The sequence below is a fragment of the Sciurus carolinensis genome, chromosome 11 (assembly GCF_902686445.1).
Source record: "Sciurus carolinensis chromosome 11, mSciCar1.2, whole genome shotgun sequence".
NCBI classification, from domain to species: Eukaryota; Metazoa; Chordata; class Mammalia; order Rodentia; family Sciuridae; genus Sciurus; species Sciurus carolinensis.
Window position 1 is genome coordinate 72466908 of NC_062223.1, and position 24699 is coordinate 72491606.

Below are 24699 nucleotides of genomic sequence, written 5' to 3' on the forward strand. Positions count from 1 at the left end.
ACACCTGAGAACACATGGACTTGGACTCTTCCCATTTCCCTTATCTATCTGCATAGTGCTCCTCCCTTTCCAGGCAGGTGAATGGAATGCTTGAGGATTCAGATGCTGAAGTCTTCCCAAAGTATGATTCACTTTCACAACACATATATCCACAAATGTGCATCTAAGAAGAGATAAGTTTCTTACTCTTTTATGTACAGTAACTCCGCCAATACCCAAATATCAACATAGACATTTTAGCATATCTATCAATAGTTAATTCTCAGTTACACAAATAAAAATCAAACACTATCTCCAAATTTGAGAATCTGACTGTTCAGTTGCCTGAACCTTTCTGTCCCCTTAGGAATTACACTACTGACTACTTCCATTCTCACCTTTTGATTTACAGATGTCTCTCCCCATAAATGTTTATTTAAAAAAAATTTTTTTAAATAAAGACATGCATTTAAACCTGAACAAGAACCTTGAAATGAATCACCCTAAAAGTTCTGTTATGATGGCTACATGTGAATTATGCAAAGAAATCATGTGTTGAAAGTGGTGGCTCTCTCACCTTCAGTTTGCAATACTCCTATAGCAAGCCTTCCAGTTAGCATTTTTCCTGCTTTTTAGAGAAGAGGGAATGTTTTCCCACCACATGAGAACACTCTCAAGTTAGAATAACAAAATCTGGACCCCAGAGAAAAACATGATTTCCCCTTACAAATAAGATCTGTGTTCTTGTTCCAGTTTCCTTTCTAAGGCCCACCTTTTGCAGACCACTAATAAAACTAACAAGCTCCTTCTGGTGGCATAGTCTCCATTCTTGTGTTTAGGAACGTGGTTTTGTTAATTGCTTCAGCAGATCCCACGTTTTATATGACAAACCAAACATCTTTTCAAAGAACCTATACACAGTGCCACACATGAAACACACACCACATACAAAAACCTCTGTGTACATGTGCGTTTTTAATTTTTTTTTTTCTGCTGGGGAATTTTATCTTCATTTTTTTTTTTTGAAAATTGTCTTATTTTATTTTATAATAGAGATTCGGGCCCTACTCCCAAATATGTCCATCTTTCCCAGTTAGTTCTGACATACTGTGAGGCTTAAGTTGACATCACAATATCCCTTTTCTGAGGAGGTCATGCCCTTGGTGGGTGGGGCTAGAGGAGGGGCAACTGTGAGGGGAGTCATCACCTCTTAGTCCACCCTGTACCAATATGAATTAGTAGCCACACCAGGTCTCAGCTGGGCCATATCTGGAGAAGTGGGGTGAGGGTACAACATCAAAAATACTGGCCCCAGTCCAGTTACTCATCTGTTTTTGGACAGCAAGAAAACTAACCTGTGGCTTGAGAACAGAATACCCACAGCGAAGGCCAGCAGAAACATTTGTCTGCCCTCACCCCTCTGCCCCTGCTTCTACTCATTCCCCATCTGCCCACCAAGTTCCATGACGCATGTCATCTCTCGAACACCCAGAATGTCCCAAAGAGGGCGTTCTTCAGGTCTGCCTGCAGACAGGACTATCTCAAGTGTCACTCGAGTGATAGTGAAGACACCAGGCAACCTGAAAGACTTTACAGTAGCTGATGACACCTCAGTGAGGCAGTTCAAGGAGAAGCTATCGGCTCACTTCAAATGTCAAATGGACCAACTAGTGCTGGTCTTCATGGGCCGCCTTCTCAAAGACCATGACACACTGAGCCAGAGGGGCATCGTAGATGGCCACACCATCCACCTGGTCATCAAGTCCAAGCATGGTTCCAGATCCCTGGCCAATTCTTCCAGGAACCTGTCAGCCAAAGAGTCCTGCCATGGGGACAGAAACACCAAAGGAAACAGCAGTGGGGTGTACAAATCTCCCGGCGTGAGTCAGACCCCCGTGGAGTCAGACCTCTTCGTGAAGACTGATGCATCCAAAGTACATACTCAGGACCTGAAAGTGGACAGTTCAGACTGTATAGCCCAGATACTGGAGAATCCTAGTATCCAACGGCTTCAGTCCAGCATGGAGTTCATGCGGCAGTTCATCTCCGAACACCCAGACATGCAACAATTGATGCAGCAGAATCCAGAAGTCTCCCACCTCCTTGACAATTCTGAGATCCTGTATCAGACTCTGGAATTAGCCAGGAATCTTGCCATGATTCAAGAGATGATGCAGACCCAGCAACCTGCGCAGAATCCTGAGCATCCACTGAATACACTGGGTTTCGAGACGATCCCAGCTGGGAACAATGCCTTGAGTCAGAGCTACACTGATTCCAATGACCGAATGTTTAACAATTTTCAAGATCCTTTTGGGGGCAACCCTTTCACAGCTCTCTTGGCAGGACAAGTGCCAGAACAGCTACAGCCCTCACCCCCAACTCCACCACCATCTCAGGAATGGCGAGACCAGCTCCCACAGCTCCCTACAGCCCGAGTCATCTATACCAGTTCTCGTGGTTTTTCCTCCATCACCTCAACCGATGCCACCCCAAACAGAGTCAACCACGCTTTCAGGACCGATGCTGCCACGATCTCCACCAAAGACCAAAGCCCTGCCCATGGCACTGAGATGGCAGCCTTGCCTATCATAGAAGTTACCCAGGAACCCCAAGAGGAAGACCAGGATGCCACTGTCTCTGTAGATGGTTCTGAACAGAGGTTGGAGGAAGATCTCCAGTTGTTGGATGAGCAGAATAGCTCTCAGATCGCAGGAGGCATGATGCAGTTACTCATGAATAATCCCCACTTGGCAGCTCAGATGATGATGTTCATGAGTATGCCCCAGCTGAGTGAACAGTGGAGACAGCAGCTACCCACATTCCTGCAGCAGTCACAGCTCTCTGACCTGCTGTTAGCCCTCACTAACCCGAGAGCATCACAAGCAATATTGCAGATCGAGCAGGGTCTACAGCTTTTGGCCACAGAGGCTCCTGTTCTTCTGCCCTGGGTTGCACCTTACTCATGGGGCTTAGGCTGTCTTTCTGCCCCCAGCTGCAGCTATCCTGACCCAGTGCCCTGGGCCTGGAATACGCCAGATCTGGCTGAGTCCAAGAGAGCTGAGTGCTGCCACACATCTGGAACAGTCCTGCAGAAGTTACAATCCCTAGCTGGAGACCCTTCCCACCTTCTACAAGCCCCTGAGATTCGTTTCAGCAAGCAGATGGAATCTCTCCAGGCCATGGGATTTGGGAATCACCATGCCAATCTACAGGCACTCATTGCTACTGAAGGGGACACTAATGCTGCTATTCGCAAGCTCAAGAGATCCCAGGGATTCTAACTACGGTACCTACCAGTCTGCTTTCTACCTGCCTTCTGACTCACGATCACCTCATGTGCATTTTTTTTTTTTTAAACCTCTTCTGATTTCCAACCAGGAATAGTTCTGGAAAAGGAGAAAGCAACCAATGCTTTCTCTTGTGAATACCAAACCTTGGTCATGGCTACAAGATCTGTCAATAAAATGGCTGCACCTACATGCCCTCATCTAAGGTTTGGTTTTGTTTGTTTTTCAGAAAAGTGATTACATGTATTTGATATCCTGGTCTTTACACACACACACACACACACACACACACCACATGCGCATATTAATAAAGAGATGAAGGGAACCACAGTTGCACATATACTCAAATAACCAAGAACATGCATATATAGCCTACCACAAGTGCAAACACACACAGATACACATAAATACCTACAGACATGTAAACAGACCCACATGTAAAGGAAGATAAACATAAAATGCTTATACCGAAAGGGAAATGTTACATAGACCCAGATGCTTAGTCATAAAAACTGATATTTAATTATACATTTCTTAAACCTGCATTGTTCATGTCTGAAAGTGAAGGAATGGCCCGATGGGTCAGAGTAGGAAGAATTTACGTATCAACCAGGCCTGAATGAGAACTTATAATTGTGGCCTCTTACTAATCGCCAGTGATAGGACTTGGGTGGATAGTTACTATTGTTCCTTTAGCACACAGAGGTGCAGCTGCTGCCATCGTCACTGAATATTTCAGTCACCACAAACCTAGTCCTCCATGGGACGTAGCACCATGTTCACACTCTTCAGTGTATCAGCTGTAGCTTGTGATTCCCACTGTCTCACCTGGTATGTCCCAGCCTGGCAGGGTATACAAACAACTGTGGTTCAATTATTCAATTGTTCAATAAGTTAATAAGCTTTTAATTTATGAAGTCAACATGGTTTTAGGTATTGAAAAAATAGCAGTGACATAAAGATCATCTGTTTGTGGAGTTTAATTTCTTTCATGAGGATACAGACAGTATCAAAATTAACTTTAGATGTATTAGGTGGTGGAAAGTGAAGAAAAATGAACTAGGATAAGCTACTCTAAAAGGAGTGATCAGGGAAGGCCGATCTGAGATGATAACATTTAGGTTGAAACCAGAAGGAAATGGAAACAACATGCAATTCCCAGCAGAAGAATGATCCAAGCAGAGAAGGTTGTATGAGAATAAAAGTTCTGAGGGTAGGGGATTCCTGTTGTGCTTGAAAAATAACAAGGAGGTTTATGCAGCTGAAGTACAGTGAACAAAAACCAAACAAACAAACAAAAAGAAACAAACAAAAAAACCCTCCCAATCAATCAACCTACCAAACCAACCAACCAAAAAACAAAACAAAACAAAACAAAACAAAAACAACAACAACAATAAAAAACAACCCAAAACCAGGGACAGGGTCAGAGGTATTGTGAAAAACTTTGTAGGCCTGGTGAGCGTTTTGCATTTTATTTACTATGAATGTAATAAAAGAGTCACTGGTGGGCACATTTATTAATTGTAGACATTAAAATATACCATAAGATCCCCCAAACTGAAATTTAAACCCAAGTGCTAATTATTCTCTGCTGTGGTTTCTTCAACCACACTCTGATAGTGCCAGATGATTCTCATTTTTCATCTTTACTTTTATAGAAATCAACACTGTCTTTTAACATGCTTCTTTGACTATCTGAATATCTTCTGATTTGGATTAAAGTTCTGTTATACTTTTGAAGTTTAATAGGTAATTTTACTAATAATTGCTTCTCTATTTTACTTGAAAAGGAGAATGAGATGATCAATTCATTAACTAAAGTTATATCTTAAAAATTGTAAGTCACAAAGAATGCATTCTAAAAAAGAGAAGTCTCTGGTGAGTTTTGAGCCAGAGAATGGAGTACTATAATACAAAGTATCAGTCTGACTGCTGAGTGGGGAATGGACTCTGTTAGATAAAAACCAGGGAAACAAGGAAACCAAGTAGGGGACTTTTATAATAGAGCAGGTGAGAGATAGTACTGTGTGGTGCTAGGTTGGGAACAGCAGAGATGGTGAGAGTCTAGACAGATCCTGGACTCTAAAGGGGACTCAGAGATTTGTGTGCTTCTCACAGATCACTTCCCCCACCCTTGACATTACCATCTGCAAGAATGAAGGACAGGCCCACAAAGTTCCCAATGCTTCTGGCAAGCCCACTACAAAAAACTACACTTCACCTCCACTGTCTACCAAAAAGGTAAGTTTTGAGAAAGAAATGTTAGTTAACATGAATTTTTATTTCTCCATTAGAATATCTCTTTTAAACTGTTTACCTTCATTTATTACAAAGAAGCCCAAGCTCCCATGTTATCTTTCTTATTTTCATCCTAATATGCTATGAAAATTCCTTATCTGATCTAATTTTCCCTTCATCACCAATTCTCTAAAGCTCTCTGTACTTCAACTGCATTCTAGAAGTCATACCTTTGCAACAGCAAAACACTCATGTGTACAACTTTCTTTCTAAAGGTTCCCTTATCTTTTCGTATAACATGTCTGGCCACTGAAGTCATTGCTTCTCCAGAGTGGTGGCTGCTTCTTTCATTCTCGATGGTCTTAAAGTGGGCAGGTGTCATTCCTGCATCTTCTTACTGCTCCTTCACCCTCATTCTCTAGCTTCAAGACCACGTAATCCCTCAGTACAACCATTCTGTCATAGTAATCACCTATTAAACTCATATGCTGCCTAAGCTCTGTGGAGGTAGAGAAAGAAATACAACCTTGTTGACAAGTTAGATTCAAATATATTGCCAAAAGCCTTAATCCTAACTGCTCATTTTTAGGCGTTGAGTCTCACTAGAATCTGCATCAGAATCAACCCGTGGGTGTGTCAAAGCCTAGCTTTCTGAGCTACATTCCAAGGGTTTCTGATTCAATAGAACTAGAGGGAGGCCTAACTTCGCCTTCCTAAGTTTCCAGGTGCTGCTGGTCTGGAGACCACACACCAAGATCCTTTGGCCTAGTCAATTCATTATCTTATCCTTTTAGATGCCCATTTCATACCTTTTTCTGCTTTTCTCAAATCTTCAATGTCCATTTATATTCTGAATTTCAGTTGATATTTTGCCTGGTTTAACAAAAAGACAAAAGAGATCAATCAAAAGCCACTTGCACCTGTATCCACTGCCAAATGAACAATTAACTTATACCTGTACTTATTCATGTGTCTCCCGTTCTATTATCATGAATAAATTGTCCATGTTCCTAAAGCAAAATTTCTACGTGGACACTTGCTCCCCATTGCTGTAACCTGTCAGAGGATTTACTCTTGTGAGTGCTTTCCTTTTCTCCTGCATTATTTTCCCTCATTGAATTGTTCCCATCAAAATAAAAACATCATGCACTATTCTCATCTTATTGAAGAACAAAACAAGAAACACTAAAAAGTCTTTAAACCCCACATTCCCACTAGCCTTTATCCCCTCTGCTCATTTATAGTACTCTGTTGGATCCTCTTGATTTCCAACTCATTTGTTCTTAATCACATGCCAGTCAAGCTGTCTGCCTCACCACTGTTTCAAAGCTGGTCTCAACATGATCTTTAGATTTTTTAAAATCAAATTCAGTGGTCAATTCTCAGTCCTCATCCTATTGACTGACCAGCATCATTTAATAGAGTTGGTTACTTGCTCCTCTTTGAAATTCTTCATTTGATAATTCTTTCTCATTTTTAAAAGTTTATTGGTTCTTTTTAGTTATAATGACATCAGAATCCATTTTTTAAAATATTTTTAGCTGTAGATGGACACAATAACTTTATTTTATTTATTTTTTTATGTGGTGCTGAGACTAGAACCCAGTGCCTCACATGTGCTAGGCAAGAACTCTACCACTGAGCTACAACCCCAGTCCAGCAGAATCCATTTTCATATAATTATACAAGTATGGAATATATCTTATCCTAGTTAGAGTCCCATTCTCATGGATGTACATGATGGGGGGATTCACTTTGTTATTTTCATATATGTACATGGGAAAATTTTGTTAGATTCATTCTACTGTCTTTGCTTTGCCTATCCCCCTCCTCTCCCTCCCACCTTATGGTTTTATTTCCTCTCAACTTTTGTGTGTGTGTGTGTGTGTGTGTGTGTGTGTGTATGTGTGTGTGAATTCTTCAGACTTCTGAATGGTGTAGAGCCACAAGACCAAGTTTTTAAAATCTTTATCCTTTTTTAATTCTATGATCATTAACTAGCTAATCTTAGCCAAAGGATGATTTTAAGCACTCTCTAAATGCTTATGAACTCCAGTCTTAAAATATTCAGCTACCTTCCTACATCTCCGTTTAGATAAAATAGAGACATATTATACATATATGTGCATACACACATTTATACGTATATATGTTTTATAACATGTTGCTTTTCTGCTTAACAACCTGCTTATTTGTATTTATCTCAATAAATATCTAGTTCATTCTTGGAGTTTCTCTGGGAGATATTTAAAAAAAAAAAAACAAAAAAAACCTCAAGTCATCCTCGACACCTCTCTCATAATCCCAATTTCATCCATCACCAAATCGATACTTTGAAAATGTAGAAAGAATTCAAGGTTAATGTTGAATTAGACAGAAAACAGGGACATAGGATGCCAGGAAGAAGCCCCTCAAATAGGAAGAAGCTGAATTTTGTTGAACTGAAGAAATTTTTGTAATCGCCCAATCCTAGTTCAAGTCTCTATGTAACACATATGAGGTTGTGTGGAAGCAGGGCTCTTGGCCTGGGAGAGAATGGGCAGCATAGGGACCTCACTGTGAAAAGAGCAACTGGGGCAAAGGAAATAAAAGAGGTTAAGGAGAGAGTTAGAAATTCCCCGGGATGGAGAGCACCTTGGAGGAGTCTTCAGAATCCATTGTGTGAGGTTATGATGTCAGTCCTGAGGTCACAGAGGTGACCTGATGGAGTAGGTTCCGGCCCAGAGGGTCTCAGGGGTGGCTGTGAAGCAAGATGAGGGCGGTTTGGAGCCCTGCATAAGAAGAAGGACGGGGCCACAGCTGATTGGTATGTTTCCCACACCCGGCCCTTCTTCCTTCTTTTGCCCCATCATTCATCAACAGATGACCTTTTCCCCAGGGTCCCAGATTTACCTTCCCTGACCCCAACATCTCTTAATCTCATATTCCTCCAAAAGCATCCTTTCCCAGAAACCTCATGGCCCCTTCCATGTACACCCCACAGCTTCCCCTACCCTGAGACCCAAGACCCTCTTCATCCTCACCTTTCCCACTTTCATCACTGCCTGAAAGGATGATCTTGGTCTTCCATTCCCATTCCCCCAGCTGTGTCCCCACAGACCTGGGACTCCTGCTGCCAACCATGGCCAAAAGTGGAGAGGCTCTGCCACAGGGTAGCCCAGCACCAGTCCAGGATCCCCACCTCATCAAGGTGACGGTGAAGACGCCCAAGGACAAGGAGGATTTCTCAGTTACAGACACATGCACCATCCAGCAGTTGAAGGAGGAGATATCTCAGCGCTTTAAGGCCCACCCTGATCAGCTGGTCCTAATCTTTGCTGGAAAAATCCTCAAGGACCCTGATTCATTGGCACAGTGTGGAGTGCGAGATGGCCTCACCGTTCACCTCGTCATCAAGATGCAGCGCCGAGCCATGGGCTCTGAGTGCCCAGCTGCTTCAGTCCCTACCCCAGGCCCAAGTCCTGGATCACTCCCTCAGTCAAGCTCCATTTATCCCACAGATGGGCCACCCACCTTCAGTTTAGGTGTCCTTGCAGGTCTCAACGGGCTGGGTCTGACCTCTGGTAGCTTCCCTGACCAGCCAAACTCACTGATGTGGCAGCACGTATCAGTGCCTGAGTTTGTGGCTCAGCTAATTGATGACCCCTTCATCCAGGGTCTGCTGTCCAACACGGGCCTGGTGCGCCAGCTGGTTCTTGACAATCCTCATATGCAGCAGCTAATCCAGCACAATCCTGAGATTGGGCATATTCTTAACAACCCTGAAATCATGCGGCAGACGCTGGAGTTTCTTCGTAACCCTGCCATGATGCAAGAGATGATGCGTAGCCAGGATAGGGCACTCAGCAACCTGGAGAGCATCCCTGGTGGCTACAATGTGCTTCGCACCATGTACACAGATATTATGGACCCAATGCTTAATGCAGTACAGGAGCAGTTTGGTGGAAACCCTTTTGCCACAACCACAACTACTAATTCCACCAGCAGCAGTAACCAACCTTCAAGGACAGAGAATTGTGACCCTCTTCCCAATCCCTGGACTTCCACATATGGAAGTTCAGGGGTCAGGAGAGGAAGGCAGTCTGGAGACCAGGATACATCTGAAATTAGAAATAGGGTCCCAAACTTTCTGGGTAACATAGGGCTCTATGATTATCTCCAGCAATTACATGAGACCCCCCAGTCCCTGGGAATGTACCTTCAGGGAACTGCACCTACCCTAAGTCCAAGCCAGGAACCTCCTCCACCAGGAAACAGAATTCCTCCAACTTCCCCCTCATCCCAGGAACCTGGGTCAGGTCAGCCTCTTCCTAAAGAGTCAGTAACAATTAAGGGAAAGTCCTCTTGTCCAGCTTTCTTGAGATACCCCTCAGAGAGCAGTACTGGACAAGGTAGAGGCCAAGACCGTACAGGGAAGGATTCTACTGACCACAGCACCAACATGCCTGATCTTGTCTCTGGGCTTGGTGATTCTGCCAACAGGGCTCCATTTGTTCCTTCATCACCTTCCCCTGTGGCAACCACTGCTGGAGTCCCTGAGCCTCCCTGGATACCACCACCAGGATATCCAAGATCTCTGAGGCCTGCTGGCATGAATCAGGTCCCCCATTTGCAGGATGAGATACATCAGCAGCTACCTCTCTTGCTGCACCTTCAGGCAGCCATGGCAAACCCTCGTGCCATGCAAGCCCTGCTGCAGATTGAGCAGGGTTTGCAGATCCTGGCTACTGAAGCGCCTCGTCTCCTGCTCTGGTTCATGCCTTGCCTAGCAGGGCTGGGTGGTGTGGCAGGAGGGACAGAGTCTAGAGAAGGTGGTTTTATGTCTGAGGATGCCCGCCCAGCTCCAGCTCCTCAGGTTTCCCCAGCACAGGGTTCTGCAGAGCTAGGTTTCCATTCCACTCCCTTTCTCCAGATGTTGCAAGCCTTAGCTAGTGCCAGTCCCCAACAGCTACAGCCTGAGGCTCACTTCCGGGCTCAACTGGAGCAACTGCGGGCCATGGGCTTTCTGAACCCTGAAGCCAATCTTCAGGCCCTCATTGCCACAGGGGGTGATGTAGATGCTGCTGTGGAGAAGCTGAGGCAGTCGTAGGAGTCCTAGTCGTTCAGACCATATCATTCCCTCTGTGCCTTTTCCCCATATCCTATTACCCTAGCTCTCCCATTCTTGAATACAACTGCACTATAAACCAAATTTACTATGATGCCCTTTACTGTGGAGACAGTGTTGTTCCAGATTTGATGAGGAAGATTAAGAGCCAGAAATAGGGTGGGGGAACTGTGTGTGACCCAACCCCCGCATCACTGGACTACCATGGGGCCCCCATCTGAGCTCAGTGTATCCCTGTCTTGAGATGCAATTACATCCAATCTCCAGTGTTAGCCACTGTTTGAGTCTGATTCTTGTGGGAGATGAATAAAGGGGAGCATGTGGGAAAAGAACTAGCAATAAGTGCTGTCTCTATGAATGGAAGGTCTTAGAGAGGAAAGAAAGTACAATGTTTGAATTTAGAAGAGTCAGGCATGGAGACAGAGGAGGGGATATTGTTGCAACCCTCTGAAGACTGAGTCCTGAGGCTTTCCTGGTGTCCTTCCAGAAGTCTTCCAGATTCTATGTCCTGTAGTAGTTGCCATTACCATGTCGTCTGTATTTTAGGGGTCCAAACCACCACTTGGTAGAAGAATTAATGTAGTTTACTATATTCCCTATCCCCGAAGACTATGCCACAGATGGCTGTCACTTTCAGGATTTGATTCTGATCCCTGAGTGCACAGAGGGAGAGCAGTGAGGATTCAAGCTGAATTCTTTTAGTGAATCTCACCTAGTTTATATGTCTTTTGCAGTCATATTCCGAGACTGGATTTCTTGCAACTTCTAGCTCAAAAAATCAAGTACACACCATGTGCATAGTATCTGCTAGCTATTAGGAATTCACTGTGCATAAAAGAGACACAATCTTGCCCTCACAAGTTTATGGGATTATAGTAGGAACTGTTCTAACAATATATGAGAAGTATTCATTATTCATCAATACAGATTGTGATAAAAAGATGAAGAGCTGTAAAATAACCCTAATGGGCTTGTTGTTAGTTTAGACTCGGACAATAGAAAAAGCCACTCTGAGTGTGTACTTGGGGCCAACCTTGACAAAGTGGTGAGGGGGAAGTAGGAAATCTTTGAAGGGGGACTGAAGAGAGGAACCATAAGTACAAAGACACTGAGTAGGAGGTACTAACATAGGAGGTTCCTCTGGCACCTAAGTTATTTTTCATATTCAGAAATACTTCCCATTGTCCAAGTACTTTTATGGTAAAAGTTTTATAACAAATCAAGTGAACAATGCTTTCCACATAATATGCCAGAGAACACAAATTATTGAGAAGTGCATAAAAGCACAATATATATATATATCTATAAATATGCTTTCCCATGGGCATATTTTATACACACATTTACACATCTATGTACAAAACACAGTCTGATAAAAGATTTAAAACACTGTAAGCATAAGTATTTATGCTGTGTTGCTGTGTTATAGAAGGAAAAGTGTCCTTGATGGAGTGTACCATTATAGTTAAAGTGGCTGGGGTGTGTGTTCAAGTATCAGAGTCCTGTTGTGTCATCCTTCCATAAACTGAAAGCAACAATCTTCCCCTGGAGCGCCGGGTATTTAGACAAGCCTGTCTGCCTTTGAGCTTCTGGCATGTGGCTTAAAGGAAATGAGACAAATTTTTGGGATGAATTTATCCCAGTGATTTAGGTTTCAATTTCTAGGCACGGTGAAAAACCTTTAAGTTCTCATTTCCCACTGTTTTGCATCAAAGTGGAAATTCTTGTTCCAACCAAAAGAACTGTATCTTGGGGAAAAGAAGAGGAAAGTCTTGCCTTTCCTTTGGGGCTGTGTCTAACTGGGGAAGATGTACAATGCCACCTATAATTTCCATCTTTGGAAGGCCAAGTAGATCTGAGAAAACTTTATGGAAAGAAGTGTTGTTGCTCTTACCTGACTTCAATTTGGGTCCGAAGCCTGAAGTCTCATGTGACATTAAGGACAGCTTTCCAGGATCTACTGCAGGTAGGCTAGGTCTGAAAAGTCCTGGCCAGGGAGGAAAGTGTTAATTTAGTGGATTTTTCTTTTGTCATATCCTCTTTAAAAATATTAACACATATTAAGTGAACATATTAATGGAGTTCAGTGAGATATTTCCGTATCTGCAAACAGTGCGTGCTGATCAAATCCAACCATCCTTTCTCACCACACCCCCACCACTGACATCCAAGTGGTTGTGGAGACTGGGTAAATAGAAATCAAGTAGACAATGCCACAGGACCAGAACTTGTGTCTGGAAGAATAAAGACTATTGGAATTTTGAGGAGAGGAGATCCCTGCAGGCTGATGTTGCTCAAAGTGCCAGTTACTGGGACTTCCTGTCTGTTGTTCCTGCTCAAACTCTAGCACTATCAGCAGAGGTCCAAGATCAAGTATCTGGCCTTGGCACGGGAGTTGTATAGGTGCAGAAGAGAAGACAGTCTCAGAGAGCTTTGGTCATACTGAGCCTAGTGCCTGGATCCTTCCAAAGAAATCTCACCCTTTCTTCAGAACAAGAAATATGCTAGGAAGTAAACACATGCACCCACGTGCACACGCACCCCCCCCCCAAAAGAGACTGGTTCAATCTACATTGTTAATCTGTGTCACAAATAGCTAGGGAGGCAGACTGCAGTTTAAGAGAAAGGTAGTATCAGATTAATAGAAATTGCAACCATTTTCTTTCCTTTTTAAGCAAGTTCTAATATTTCCATCATACACGTATGCCCATATTTTTCTAGATATTTTAAATTCTTGCTACTTAAATTTAATTTTAATAGCAGTTAGCAGTTATATGTAAGGCTCTGTTCCAAACACTTTAAGTCAGATTTCATATAACAGTCCTTTAGTGCAGTTAGTATTATTATACCTAATTTACCAAGAGGCAAGTTGAAGCATATGATAAAGGGAAATACTTTGCTTAAAGTTATAAAGATTCTTCATATTAGAGCCAGGACTTCTCATTTCCAAAGCTTGTACTGTTTACAGTGGTACCAAAACAAATTAGTCTATGCTTCAATTCTTATCCCCCCAAAAGTGATGCAGGACAGGATTTGTGGCATTTAACTGGAATTTTTGGACCCCTGACTCTTGCAAATATCTACAATGGGTCGAAATACCTTCTTTATCGTATCCTACATATATGTGTATGTGTATTTCTGCTGCTTTGCTTTTTATTTCATATATTAGTATTATAACATTAAAATATTTAATGACAAAGACCCAATGCTTAACTCATTATTTTTTTGTGAAACACCATTAACTTATTTTGTGTGTTTATTTTTCCAAATACACCTCATAAGGAATATCAGATTTCAGAAAAGATCCAATGAGCTTTTGATTGGCTTCCCATTACACTTATAAATTAGAAGAAAATTGAGAAATTTACAATAGACCATCTTTTCTCTTAGAATAAAGAATGTTTCCTTCTATTCAGGTTTCATTTGTTCTCTGTAAAGCATTATGGGTTCTTCATTGAAGTCTGACATATTTGGGCTTATTTAAACACTACATTTTAATTCTTATTTTAAATAGAGTTTTTTCCACTATCTATTCTTAATGGTATTGCTGCTGTGGTGAAATTATCCTGTCTCCAGTTATAGTATGAATCCTTAATACAGGTAGACATTGTGCTGATTCTTATGCAAGCAATGAATGCATCTTTGATAAAAGCTGAGTCTCTATTCTTCTAATACTTATTTTTGTAAATGTCAATTGTAGATAATATACATAAGTAAAATAAGAATATAAGAAAAAAATAATTCCACTACCTGTTAGCACTAATACAATGATGTTTGTCTTCCCACATAGTTTAATAAATCTGCCCTTTTAGCTTGGTAATGCATCATGAAACTTTCTAAGTTATTAAGCAGCCTTTTTCAATTCATTACTTAAATATTTTCTGAATACTTATTATATGTCAGAAACTGTGCTTTGGTGCCTGGAATACAATGGTTAGCAGAAAGATATGCTCTAAGAAATTTACGATTTAGGGGAGTTGATAGACCTCAGAAGTAATAGTTAACTCTTATGGAATACTCACTAAGAACCAGGCACTATTGTACCACATTTACATATATTAACTCATTTAATTCTTACTATAACCCTACACTATTATTACATATATTTTACAGATGAGTAACTCATGCATGGCAATGTTAGGGGCACTTAAAGAGCCAGGGGAAGCATGTTTCATGCAAAAGAAAAGTATAAAAGGAAACCTGAGTTTAGATAGAGCTGCATATATTTGAGAAATTACTAAAGAAAATCAGTGTTTCTACAGTGCAGAGGGGATAGGGAGAGTGAAAAGGGAAAGACCTGTGAATGCAAGTCCAGGAGAGCTTGGTCACTCATGCAAGGAGCGTGGCATTCCTTTTCATCTTGGGTGGAGAATGAACAGCAGGTGTTAAGAGTAGAAGCAGAGTCAACTCAGAAGACCCCAGCAGTATTTCAGGAGAAATGTAGACTTAACATTGGCTTAGTCTAAGCTTCTCAACTAAAGAAGTGAATTAGAAGTGGGTGATTAAGAGCATATTGTGCAATTGTGCAGTCACTCTGGAAAGCAGTATGAGGATGCCTCAGAAAACTTGGAATGGACCCATCTTTTGACCCAGTTATCCCACTCCTCAGTTTATACCCAAAGGATGTAAAATTAGCATACTACAGTAACGCAGCCACATCAATGTTTATAACAACTCAATTCACAATAGCTAGATTGTGGAACCAACCTAGATGCCCTTCAATAGATGAATGGATAAAAAAAAAAAAAAAAAAAAAAAAACTGATGTATCTGTTCAATGGAATATTATTCAGTCATAAAGAAGAATAAAATTATGCCATTTGCAGGTAAATGGATGGAGTTGGAGAATGTCATGCTAAGTGAAACAAACCAATCCCAAGAAACCAAAGGCTGAATGTTTTCTCTGATAAGTGGATGCTGATACATAATGGGGAGGGGTGGAGGAGGTAAGGGAAGAATGAAGGAATGTTAAATTGTGTAGAGGGAAAAGAAGGGAGGGTAGGGGGCAGAGTAAAGAAAGATAGTAGAATGAGACAAATATCATTACCCTATGTACATGTATGATTACACAAATGGTATGAATCTCCATTGTATACAACCATAGAAATGAAAGGTCATACCCCATTTGTGTGCAATGAATCAAAACGCATTCTGTAAAAAAAAAAAATAATAATTTTGCAGATAGGATTTCTGAAATTTTTAATAAAATTGAATGTGTAAGGAAAGGAAGAAATTGATTATTCATTTATACATCCAGTTAATATTAATTGAACATCCTCTCTATACCAAGGTCTATTCTTGGTGCTGGGAGATAGAGATGTTCCAGACCACTTTCATGGAACCCAGAAAGATGGGACAGGCGACTTATCACTATCAAATAATATTCCTTCAGGCAAAGGGGAGCTAAGAAGAAACAGGGTAAGGAAGCAGAAATTGGCAGGTGGACTTTTCATGGTGGTAATTAGGAAGAACACAACTAAAGAGGAGAGCATTTAAACTAAAATGTGATGAACAAAGGGAGTTAGCTGAGTGAAGTTCAGGAGCAAAAGTTCTCAGACATTGATTAACAAGCAGTAATGAGCTCACGGTGTTCCCAGAAACATGAGAATGCTGCTGTGGCTGGAGCAGGGAGATGGGATCGGGGACACAGGCCGGGCCAAAACATGGGACCTTTAAACTTGGTAAGGAATTTATATTTAATAAATATTTAATTCAGGTATATATATTTAATTCAAGTCAAGTCAGAAAACCTTTGTGGTTTGGGGTAAAGAGATGAGGGGAACTGATTTATATTTTTAAAAGATATTGGCTTTTGTAGGATCTAATGATGTAAAACAAGAGAGGAAGTAGTGGGAAGCAGGGTTGGAGGCTATTGCTGTACTGACAGCACTCTCCATATTGAAATGGTCAGATTCAGGGCATTTTAGACTTGCTGATAAATTAGATATGAGAAACACAAGGAAAAGAGAGGAAGCAAGGGATGATTCCTACTTTTGAACATGAACAACTGGCTGAATGATAATCTTGTCACAAAGGAGAGAGGAATGAATGAATGACAAATTTGCAATTTTGTTCTGATTATAGCTGGCTTGGTTGTGAAATTAACTGGGGGAAGATTGTGGGGGAAACAGAGTTTCATAATTTGATACAATCAGAAACCAAATATTTTTATACCGAATTTATATACTAAAGAATTTACATAATGAAACCGCATAGAAATAAATAAATGAATAGGGTTTCATCAACAACTAAAAATATAATAAAAGGTAAAAGGGCAGTTTTTATGCTTCTTAACTTGGCACAAAGGTGCAGAGTTAACTTTAACATGATAAAATGCAGTAACTCACACAACTTTATGCATTTAGTCAAAATGGAGTTTGAGTTATAGTTATATTTGGGAATTCTACCAAATTTAAACCTTATAAATGGGTAACTAAATATAAAATAGAATAAAACGAGGAATGCCTCTGTTTTAGTCAGTTTTTTCATTACTGACAAGAGACCTGACAAGAATAATTTTAGAGGAGGGAGAGCAGGCAGAGGAAGATGGCGGAGTAGAGGAGGTTGCTTTCTAAGTGCTCCATGGCATGAGACCAGGAATGTGGGTAAATAGCTTCTCAGTAAGGGGAGTGAAAAGAGGGATTTTATTGGGATTTAATATTGGACTCTCAGGAGAGTTTGGGAACTCAGAAGTTTGGATATGATAAAATAAGAAAACCCTCTGCCAGTGCCAGAGGCCACCAGAACTGATCCACTATGGGCAAATCAGAGAGGGGGACTAAGAGAACCCACATTTCAGGTGGTACCATGGTGTCTTATGGTATGAAGAAATCAGAGGTTGAGGACACGGTCAGACTAATCCAGAGGGTGATCTACACTACATCCTCAAGTATGTGAAGAGAGAGCCTACAGAATGGGAGAAAATCTTTGCTACCTGCACCTACTCTCCAGAATATACAAAGAATTCAAAAAACTTAACACCATAAAAACAATCGAATCAAGAAATGGGCAAAGGAACTAAAGACACTTTTTGAAAGAAGAAATATGAACAGTCAACAACTAGATGAAAAAATATTCAACATGTCTAGCAATTAGAGGAATGAAAATTAAGACTACACTGAGATTTCACCTCACTCTAATCAGAATGGTAATTATCAAGAATACAAGGAACAATGCAGATTGGCAACAATGTAGAGAAAAGGGTACACTCATATATTGCTGTAACCACTCTGGAAAGTAGTATGGAGATTCTTCAAAGACTTAGGAATGGAACTACCATTTGATCCAGTTATACCACACTTCAGTATATATTTAAAGGAGCTAAAATCAGTATACTACAGTGATGCAGCCACATTAACGTTTATAGCAGCACAAATTCACAATAACTAAGCTATGGAAAGAAACTAGGTGTGCATCAACAGATGAATAGATAAAGAAAATGTTGTTTATGTACATAATGGAACATTACTCAGTCATAAAGAAGAATGACTTTATGACATTTGCTGGTAAATGGATCTGGAGACTATCATGATAAGTGAAACAATCCAATCCCAAGAAACCAAAGGACGAGTGTTCTCTCTGATATGTGGATACTAACACACAACAAGGGCAAGGGGTTGAGGAAGAATAGAAGTTCAGTAGATTAGACAAAGGAGAGAGAAGGGAAGGAAAGAGCATAGAAATGGGAAGGACAGCGAAATGAATCTGACATAACTTTCCTATGTACCTATATGAATACACCACAGTGAATCGCAACATCATGTACATCCACAAAACTGTGATCCTAATTAGAATAAGATAAATTCCATGTATAAAAACAACAAATAAAAGTTTTTTGTTTCTTTTTTAAATTAGAGGACAAAATTTTATTTGGGGCTCACATTTCAGAGGTCTCAGTCCATAGATGGCCACCTTCATTACTTTGGCCTAGAAGTGAGGCAGAACATCAAGGTGAAAGGCATGGCAGAGGGAAGTAGCTCAGGATATGGCAACTAGGAAGCACAGAGAATTCTGTTCACCATGAAGAAAATCTAAACACAAAGACATGCCCCCACTGACCCACCTCCAATCACAATGTACCTGTCTGTTCATAGTTACCACTCAGTTAATCCATTTAAGTGGATAACCCAATCATTTCATCTCTAAACTTCCTTACATTGCCTCACACATGAACTTTTGGGAGACATCTCATCTAAACCATAATAGCTTCACTTTAACTCCAGCCTTGTCTAAATTTTCCTTTCTTATAATATCCATTGTCCCTATATATTGTATATTGTGCATTGATAATCTAAATAATAAATAATAAAAATAAAATAAGTAACTCTAGTGAAGGGAGGGGAAGGGATATGGGGGCAGGAAGGACAGTAGAGTGAAACAGTATTACCTCATGTACATATATGACTGCATGACTGATGTGATCCAACATTTACAATCAGAAAAATGAGAAATTATACTCTATTTATGCATGATTTATGAAAATGCATAAATGCATTGTACTATCACATATAACTAATTAGAACAAATAAAAAAATTAATAAAAAAATAAAATAAGCCCTGGCACTTACGAAGTTGGATTGATAAGATGAAACTCCATGAATCCTCAGTTAAAATAATTAATTTGGTTCAATGTAAACTACAATAGGGACTTCAAGGATTAAAACATAAAAAAACCTAACAATGAAGGGGGATCATGTACATTCCTTCTCCATTGGATAGCCAAATTTTACCTGTTTGTTTATGTTTTTATCAGTGCATTATATATGCATAATAGCAGGGTTCATTATAATTGATTATATAAGCATGGAATATAATTTGCTTCATTTCCATCCCCATTACTTCCTCTTTCCTTCCTCTCCTTGGTCCCCCATTCTCTTTCCTCTATTCTATTGCCTGTTCTTAATTCTGGAAAATATTAATGAACGCCTTATGCTGGATTACTATAACCATAATTTTGGCCCTTTTATCTATACACCAAGGCTTCCTACCCAAAACCTAATGTTATTAACCCTATAAATTTTATTCATCACTAATCAGTAAATATTTTACTTTTAGATATGACTATTTTTTTCAGTTTTTAAAACTTAGTTTTAGTTTAGTTATTGGTTATTGTACTTATGTATATAATTTATCAATTTATGACATGTGTATATTAAAATGTATATGTGTATGTAGTTTATTTTATATTATGCTTGCTACACCTCAAGCATCTGTACCTGCTAGGGATGTATGTTAAGTTTCTTTTTTTTTTTTTTCTTTTGGACATGTAGCCACCTAAAGCAGTAGATATTAGATATTCTCCTTTTCCCATTCCCACACCCTACTTCTCCTCCACCCCCCATTTTAGCTCTTCAAACTGTGGTATTTAGTTTCTGTCTCGGGTTGATAAGAAGAAAGGAGGGCAGGTGGGAACCCAGTGTCTCCAGGCAGTTGCCTCAACCACAAGATAACCATTCTCCTTCCCCCATTTTAAAAGAATCCCTTAAGGCTGCTCATATGACATGGGACACACTTGAGCCTAAACTTACAAAGAAAGTTGTTTTGGTTTGCATCTTAAGTGTCCCCCATGGCTCGTGTTGAAGGATTGATCCAGAGCCAGTGTTCTTTTTGGGAGCTGGTGGAACATTTAAGAGGTGGGACCTGGTAGAAGGAAGTGAGGTCACTGGGGATGGGCCCTTGCAGGAGATATTTGGACCCTGACCTGTTTTCCTTTCTCTCTTTACTTTCCAGTCACCATGAGCTGAGCAACTTCGCTTCACCATATGCTCCCTACTATGATGTTCTTCTTTGCCACAGGCTCAAAAGTGAAGGAATCAGCTGACAGGGTACTAAAACTTCTGAAACCATGACACAAAATAAAATTTTTCTTTCTTATAAGTAACCTCAGGTATTTGTCTAAGTGACAGAAAGCTGATTAATACAAAACTGGTAGGTTGCAAGTCTCCTAGGGACTAAATTTCTAAAATGGAATGCAACTTTTGCGTACAGAAAGTGCTGTATTAATATGAAACCATTGTTAAATCTCTTGACCTTCTGAAATAAATCTTAAATTCTTCATATGAAAAATTGGCCCTGATACCTCTCTAGCACTTTAAATCGTCAGATAAATTTAAAACTTTGATTGTTCTTTGACCCAAAGAGTAATTGTATTTCTATAAAACTAAACAGTCATGCACATGGGTCAGTTCTGGGTCCCACACTGTTTTTCCCGTCTGCAGTTGTCCTAGATGAGCTGCTTCCATGGCTTCCAATAACACCATGCATGCTGAGGAACAGCAGGTCTGCATCTCCTGCTTTGACATGCACACGAATCTAGACTTGTCATCCTATTGAACTCTAACAGGGACCTCAAACTAAATTTGGTTCTAAAGAGTACTCTCGATTTCCCTCTGAAAACTTGCTCCTATCGAGGTCTTCAAACACTGACAATAGAACCTCTAGAAGAGGAGAACAAGGGTTGGTTTACCTCAGGTCTAGGAGGGGAAAATCCCCTGGAAACACCAGATATGAAAAGGTGGTTCTTGATACTTGAAACCCCTGCTGCACATTAATTTAATTCCTAAGGGATAGTCAGAACCATTGATTAAAACATCTGCTTCTCCTGGGGGGCAACCAAAATGGAATCCCCCAAGCAACTTGGTGTGCTTCTAATACTTGTCAGGGTAAAAGCTGTTTGGAGGTCTGGGTATTATCAGGAGAAGCCCAGTAACCTGACTGGGTGTCAGCCAGCCATGAGGCATTACAAAAATTCCTGAGTGGGAAGTCGTTTTAAACTCAGAGCTTACAACTTACCTCATCTTGATATTGCTTGGACAATGGAGATGCCGATTCCAACAGATCAGTGTTTGCCTGCAGTGCATGCCTGTCATCCTAGTGACTCTGGAGACTCTGTCTTAAAATTAGAAAAAAAAAAAAAAAAAAGTGCTGGGGATTTAGTTCAGTGGTAAAATGCCCCTGGCTTCAATTCCCAGTATCAACAAACAAACAAACAAACAAAAACAAATCACTGTTTAAGAACATAGATTAATATATGGTACATCATGCAGAAGGATCTCAATGCTCATGTTACCTACACCCAGCAGGATCTTTTGCAGGTGGCATTCTAGGCAACCAAATTTTGATTTTGTAGTCCTTCAAATTTCAGAATCAGGAAAAGGGTTGGGTACATAATAGTGAGAGTTAATGCTACCAACCTAAGATAGCCTGATGTATTCATCTTCACTGTCACCAATAGTTTCTGTAGGAATTAGACTTGACTTTGCCTGGCATGATCCAAACAATGCCTTAGAGACTCAGTTTTCTGCTTTTACAGCTGAACTATGTCTCCTCCCAACTGACAAGTATCCTCGGTAAATATCTTATCTTAAATCTAATAATTGTTAAGTCATACTGACCCAGATTCTTACTGTTACTTTCCTATGATTTCTCTTGTCTCAGCTCTGATCCTCTGAGTTGGGATCCTAGTTTATTGCTCCGAGAGCAACGTTGCTTACAAGTTCTTGGGGGACATGAAGGTGTCTTTAGAAACATGTAGATGGATTCCTTCAACGCTGAAGGGCTTCAGAGTGCAAGCTGCCTACTGATCTCTGTGAGGTTCTGTGGGCTAATGATACATATTACCATTCCATTGATACAGAAACAAGGACTTGAGAACCTGGCTGGGCCATGGTCATTGGTAGATAGTAATTTAGTGACTAGAATCAGTACTTCCTAAGCTAATGCTTAGATCAGTGACTTTCCTACTCAGCCATATTCATCAAATGGCACTGGTAGTATTTTCAATAGTGGCACAAGCTGGTGGGAAACATACTCTAGACAAGACACCTAATTATTTTTCTGTTGCTGTTAAAGTCACATCATAAAGAAAGCCTAACCTCAAGCAGGTTGTAGAGACCTCTGCCCTTCCCCCATTCATGCCTGCCTTTCAACTGTGACCTCATCACTGACACCATATCCCCAAAGGCTGGTTCAAGAGTGGAGTAACTGCCCCCTCTAAGGGAGCCAGGTGGCTGCAGGGCTACACTGGGGAGGTGGCCTCTGCAGGACGTGGGTGAAAGGACATCACTGGACATCTGCTGATCCCAGCACCCACGTGTACTCAGTGCCACATCTAGGCTTCTACAGGTCTGTCCCCCACAGTATCCTTAGGTGGCGTGGCATTCTGTCTTCAAGGAAATATGGCACGGGCTCGGGAAGAAGCAGGGGACAGCCAACTGGTGTCTGGTAGGGAGGCATCATCACGTATCATCCGAGTGTCTGTCAAGACCCCACAGGACTGCCAGGAATTTTTGCTGGCAGAAAATAGTAGTGTTCGTTACTTTAAAAAGCAGATCTCCAAGCGCCTTCACTATGACATTGACCGACTGGTACTCATCTTCACTGGAAAAATCCTCAGGGATCAAGATATACTGAGCCAGCGGGGCATCCTGGATGGCACTACGGTCCACTTGGTGGTGAGGACTCGCTTAAAAGGGTTAGCCATCCATGGAACTGTGCCAGGCACCACAGGCCACGGTACCCATCGTTCTGATCCAACAGCCTCTGACGGGGCTTCGATGCTCGCCAGGCTGGGTCGGCTGGCCCGGACCTCACCTGATCTAGCTGACTTCTTTGGTCAGCTGACTCAACTCCTGATGACTGCACCAGAGTCTGTGGTGCAATTCTTAGAAGACCCTTTAATTCAAGGTCTGGAAAGTGAGAAACAAGCAAGTGGCAGCCACATTCCTGAATCCTCGAGGTCAGTACAGAAACGTGACTCAGCTCTCAAGACTCTGGAAACCTTGCAGAAGCGAGCCCAGCAGCAGGAGCTCCTGCAGGCAGGGAAGCAGAGGCTGGAGGCCTTGAAGGCAGTTCCAGGTGGTGACAATGCCATGCGTCCAGTCTGCTCTGATCTCCAGCAGCTCATGCTTTCCACTCTGGCCCTATTGGTTGTCTCTAAAGGCCACATCTCAGGTTCAGAGTCTTGCAAAGGAGAAACCAATGCTCATGGCAGTTCTGATACTACCACCACCGTCCCCACCGCTTCCGTGCCTGCTCGGCCATTGGAACAAGAGGTCAGTACAGGAGTGGTTACCCAGGTCAAGGGCATGGTCTCGAATCAGGCCAGTTTAGGGCATAGGACTGGTAATCCAGATTTACATTCTGGCCAAGAGCTTCCTTCCCAGGACGGCCAACAGTCTGTAGAGAAAAATTCTCTAACCAATCAGCTGAGACCTTCACCCTCTATTTTGCGCGGACTCTTGCATGCCCTACAGCAGAATCCAAATATGCTACACCAGCTGTCAACTGGCAGTACCCTGCATCATCAAATACCACTACTTTCCATTCTCACCAATCCACGAGCACTGCAGGCACTGATACAGATAGAGCAAGGCCTACAGATACTGTCCAGGGAGGTGCCTGCGCTAGGACCATTCTTACGGGACCCAGCTAGACCACGTGGGGCTAGAGGAGTCGCAGAAAATAGGGGTGGAAGACAAGGTCATAGGGAAAACCCTATGCAACCCACCTTGGCCCTTCTTCAGTTCCTTCATGAATTGGTCCACGCCTGTTCCCAGTCTACTCAGTCCTCATTATCCTCATACCTCCTCACCGAAGGTCGCTACCACCAAGAACTTGAGCAGCTGAAGGCCTTGGGTTTTGCTAATCATGATGCCAACCTGCAGGCCCTGATGGCCACAGACGGAGACATCTATGCTGCCATTGAGAGACTGCTAGGGATGCCACAAGCCTAGGAGCTTCCGGCTGAGGCCCACAATGCACCACCCTAGAGAGAGGGAAGAAAAGGAAGGGGGGGAAGGGGAGGAGGAGGGAAGTCACTTATTTTAGGAATTCCTCTTACTCATGTTGTGAGCATATTTGGACAGCTCTTGTCTCACTGCCCAAGCCTGTTCTACATTAAAAAGATTGCTTGGATCTCGTGTGTGATGTAAATTGAGGGGTAGGTGGGCAAATGGGGCATTGTGTGTAAAAGTATTAATCATGTTTGATGATTTGGAGAACTTCATCTATTCTCATACCTCCAATCTCAGAGTCTTTTAAAATTTTGAACTTGAGGTGGGAAAATCCTGAGTGATCTCTATTT

At 41.6% G+C, this 24699-nt stretch overlaps 3 protein-coding genes across 3 annotated transcripts; all 3 read left to right on the top strand.

Moving 5' to 3' along the window:
- The first annotated feature begins 1442 nt into the window (after nucleotides 1–1442).
- Nucleotides 1443–3263, top strand: Ubqlnl (ubiquilin like). The gene has a single exon (XM_047516088.1). The coding sequence runs from the start codon at nucleotides 1443–1445 to the stop codon at nucleotides 3261–3263; it is 1821 nt and encodes a 606-aa protein (XP_047372044.1).
- A 5299-nt stretch (nucleotides 3264–8562) lies between these two features.
- Ubqln3 (ubiquilin 3) lies at nucleotides 8563–10599 on the top strand. The gene has a single exon (XM_047519138.1). The coding sequence runs from the start codon at nucleotides 8563–8565 to the stop codon at nucleotides 10597–10599; it is 2037 nt and encodes a 678-aa protein (XP_047375094.1).
- Nucleotides 10600–22792: 12193 nt separating this feature from the next.
- LOC124959547 (ubiquilin-1-like) lies at nucleotides 22793–24349 on the top strand. Its single transcript, XM_047517961.1, has one exon. It carries the CDS (start codon nucleotides 22793–22795, stop codon nucleotides 24347–24349), a length of 1557 nt encoding a protein of 518 aa, XP_047373917.1.
- Nucleotides 24350–24699: the final 350 nt, after the last annotated feature.

Coding starts and splice junctions, on each gene's coding strand:
- LOC124959547 (XM_047517961.1), top strand. CDS start 22,793: ATGGCACGGGCTCGGGAAGAAGCAGGGGACAGCCAACTGGTGTCTGGT.
- Ubqlnl (XM_047516088.1), top strand. CDS start 1,443: ATGACGCATGTCATCTCTCGAACACCCAGAATGTCCCAAAGAGGGCGT.
- Ubqln3 (XM_047519138.1), top strand. CDS start 8,563: ATGATCTTGGTCTTCCATTCCCATTCCCCCAGCTGTGTCCCCACAGAC.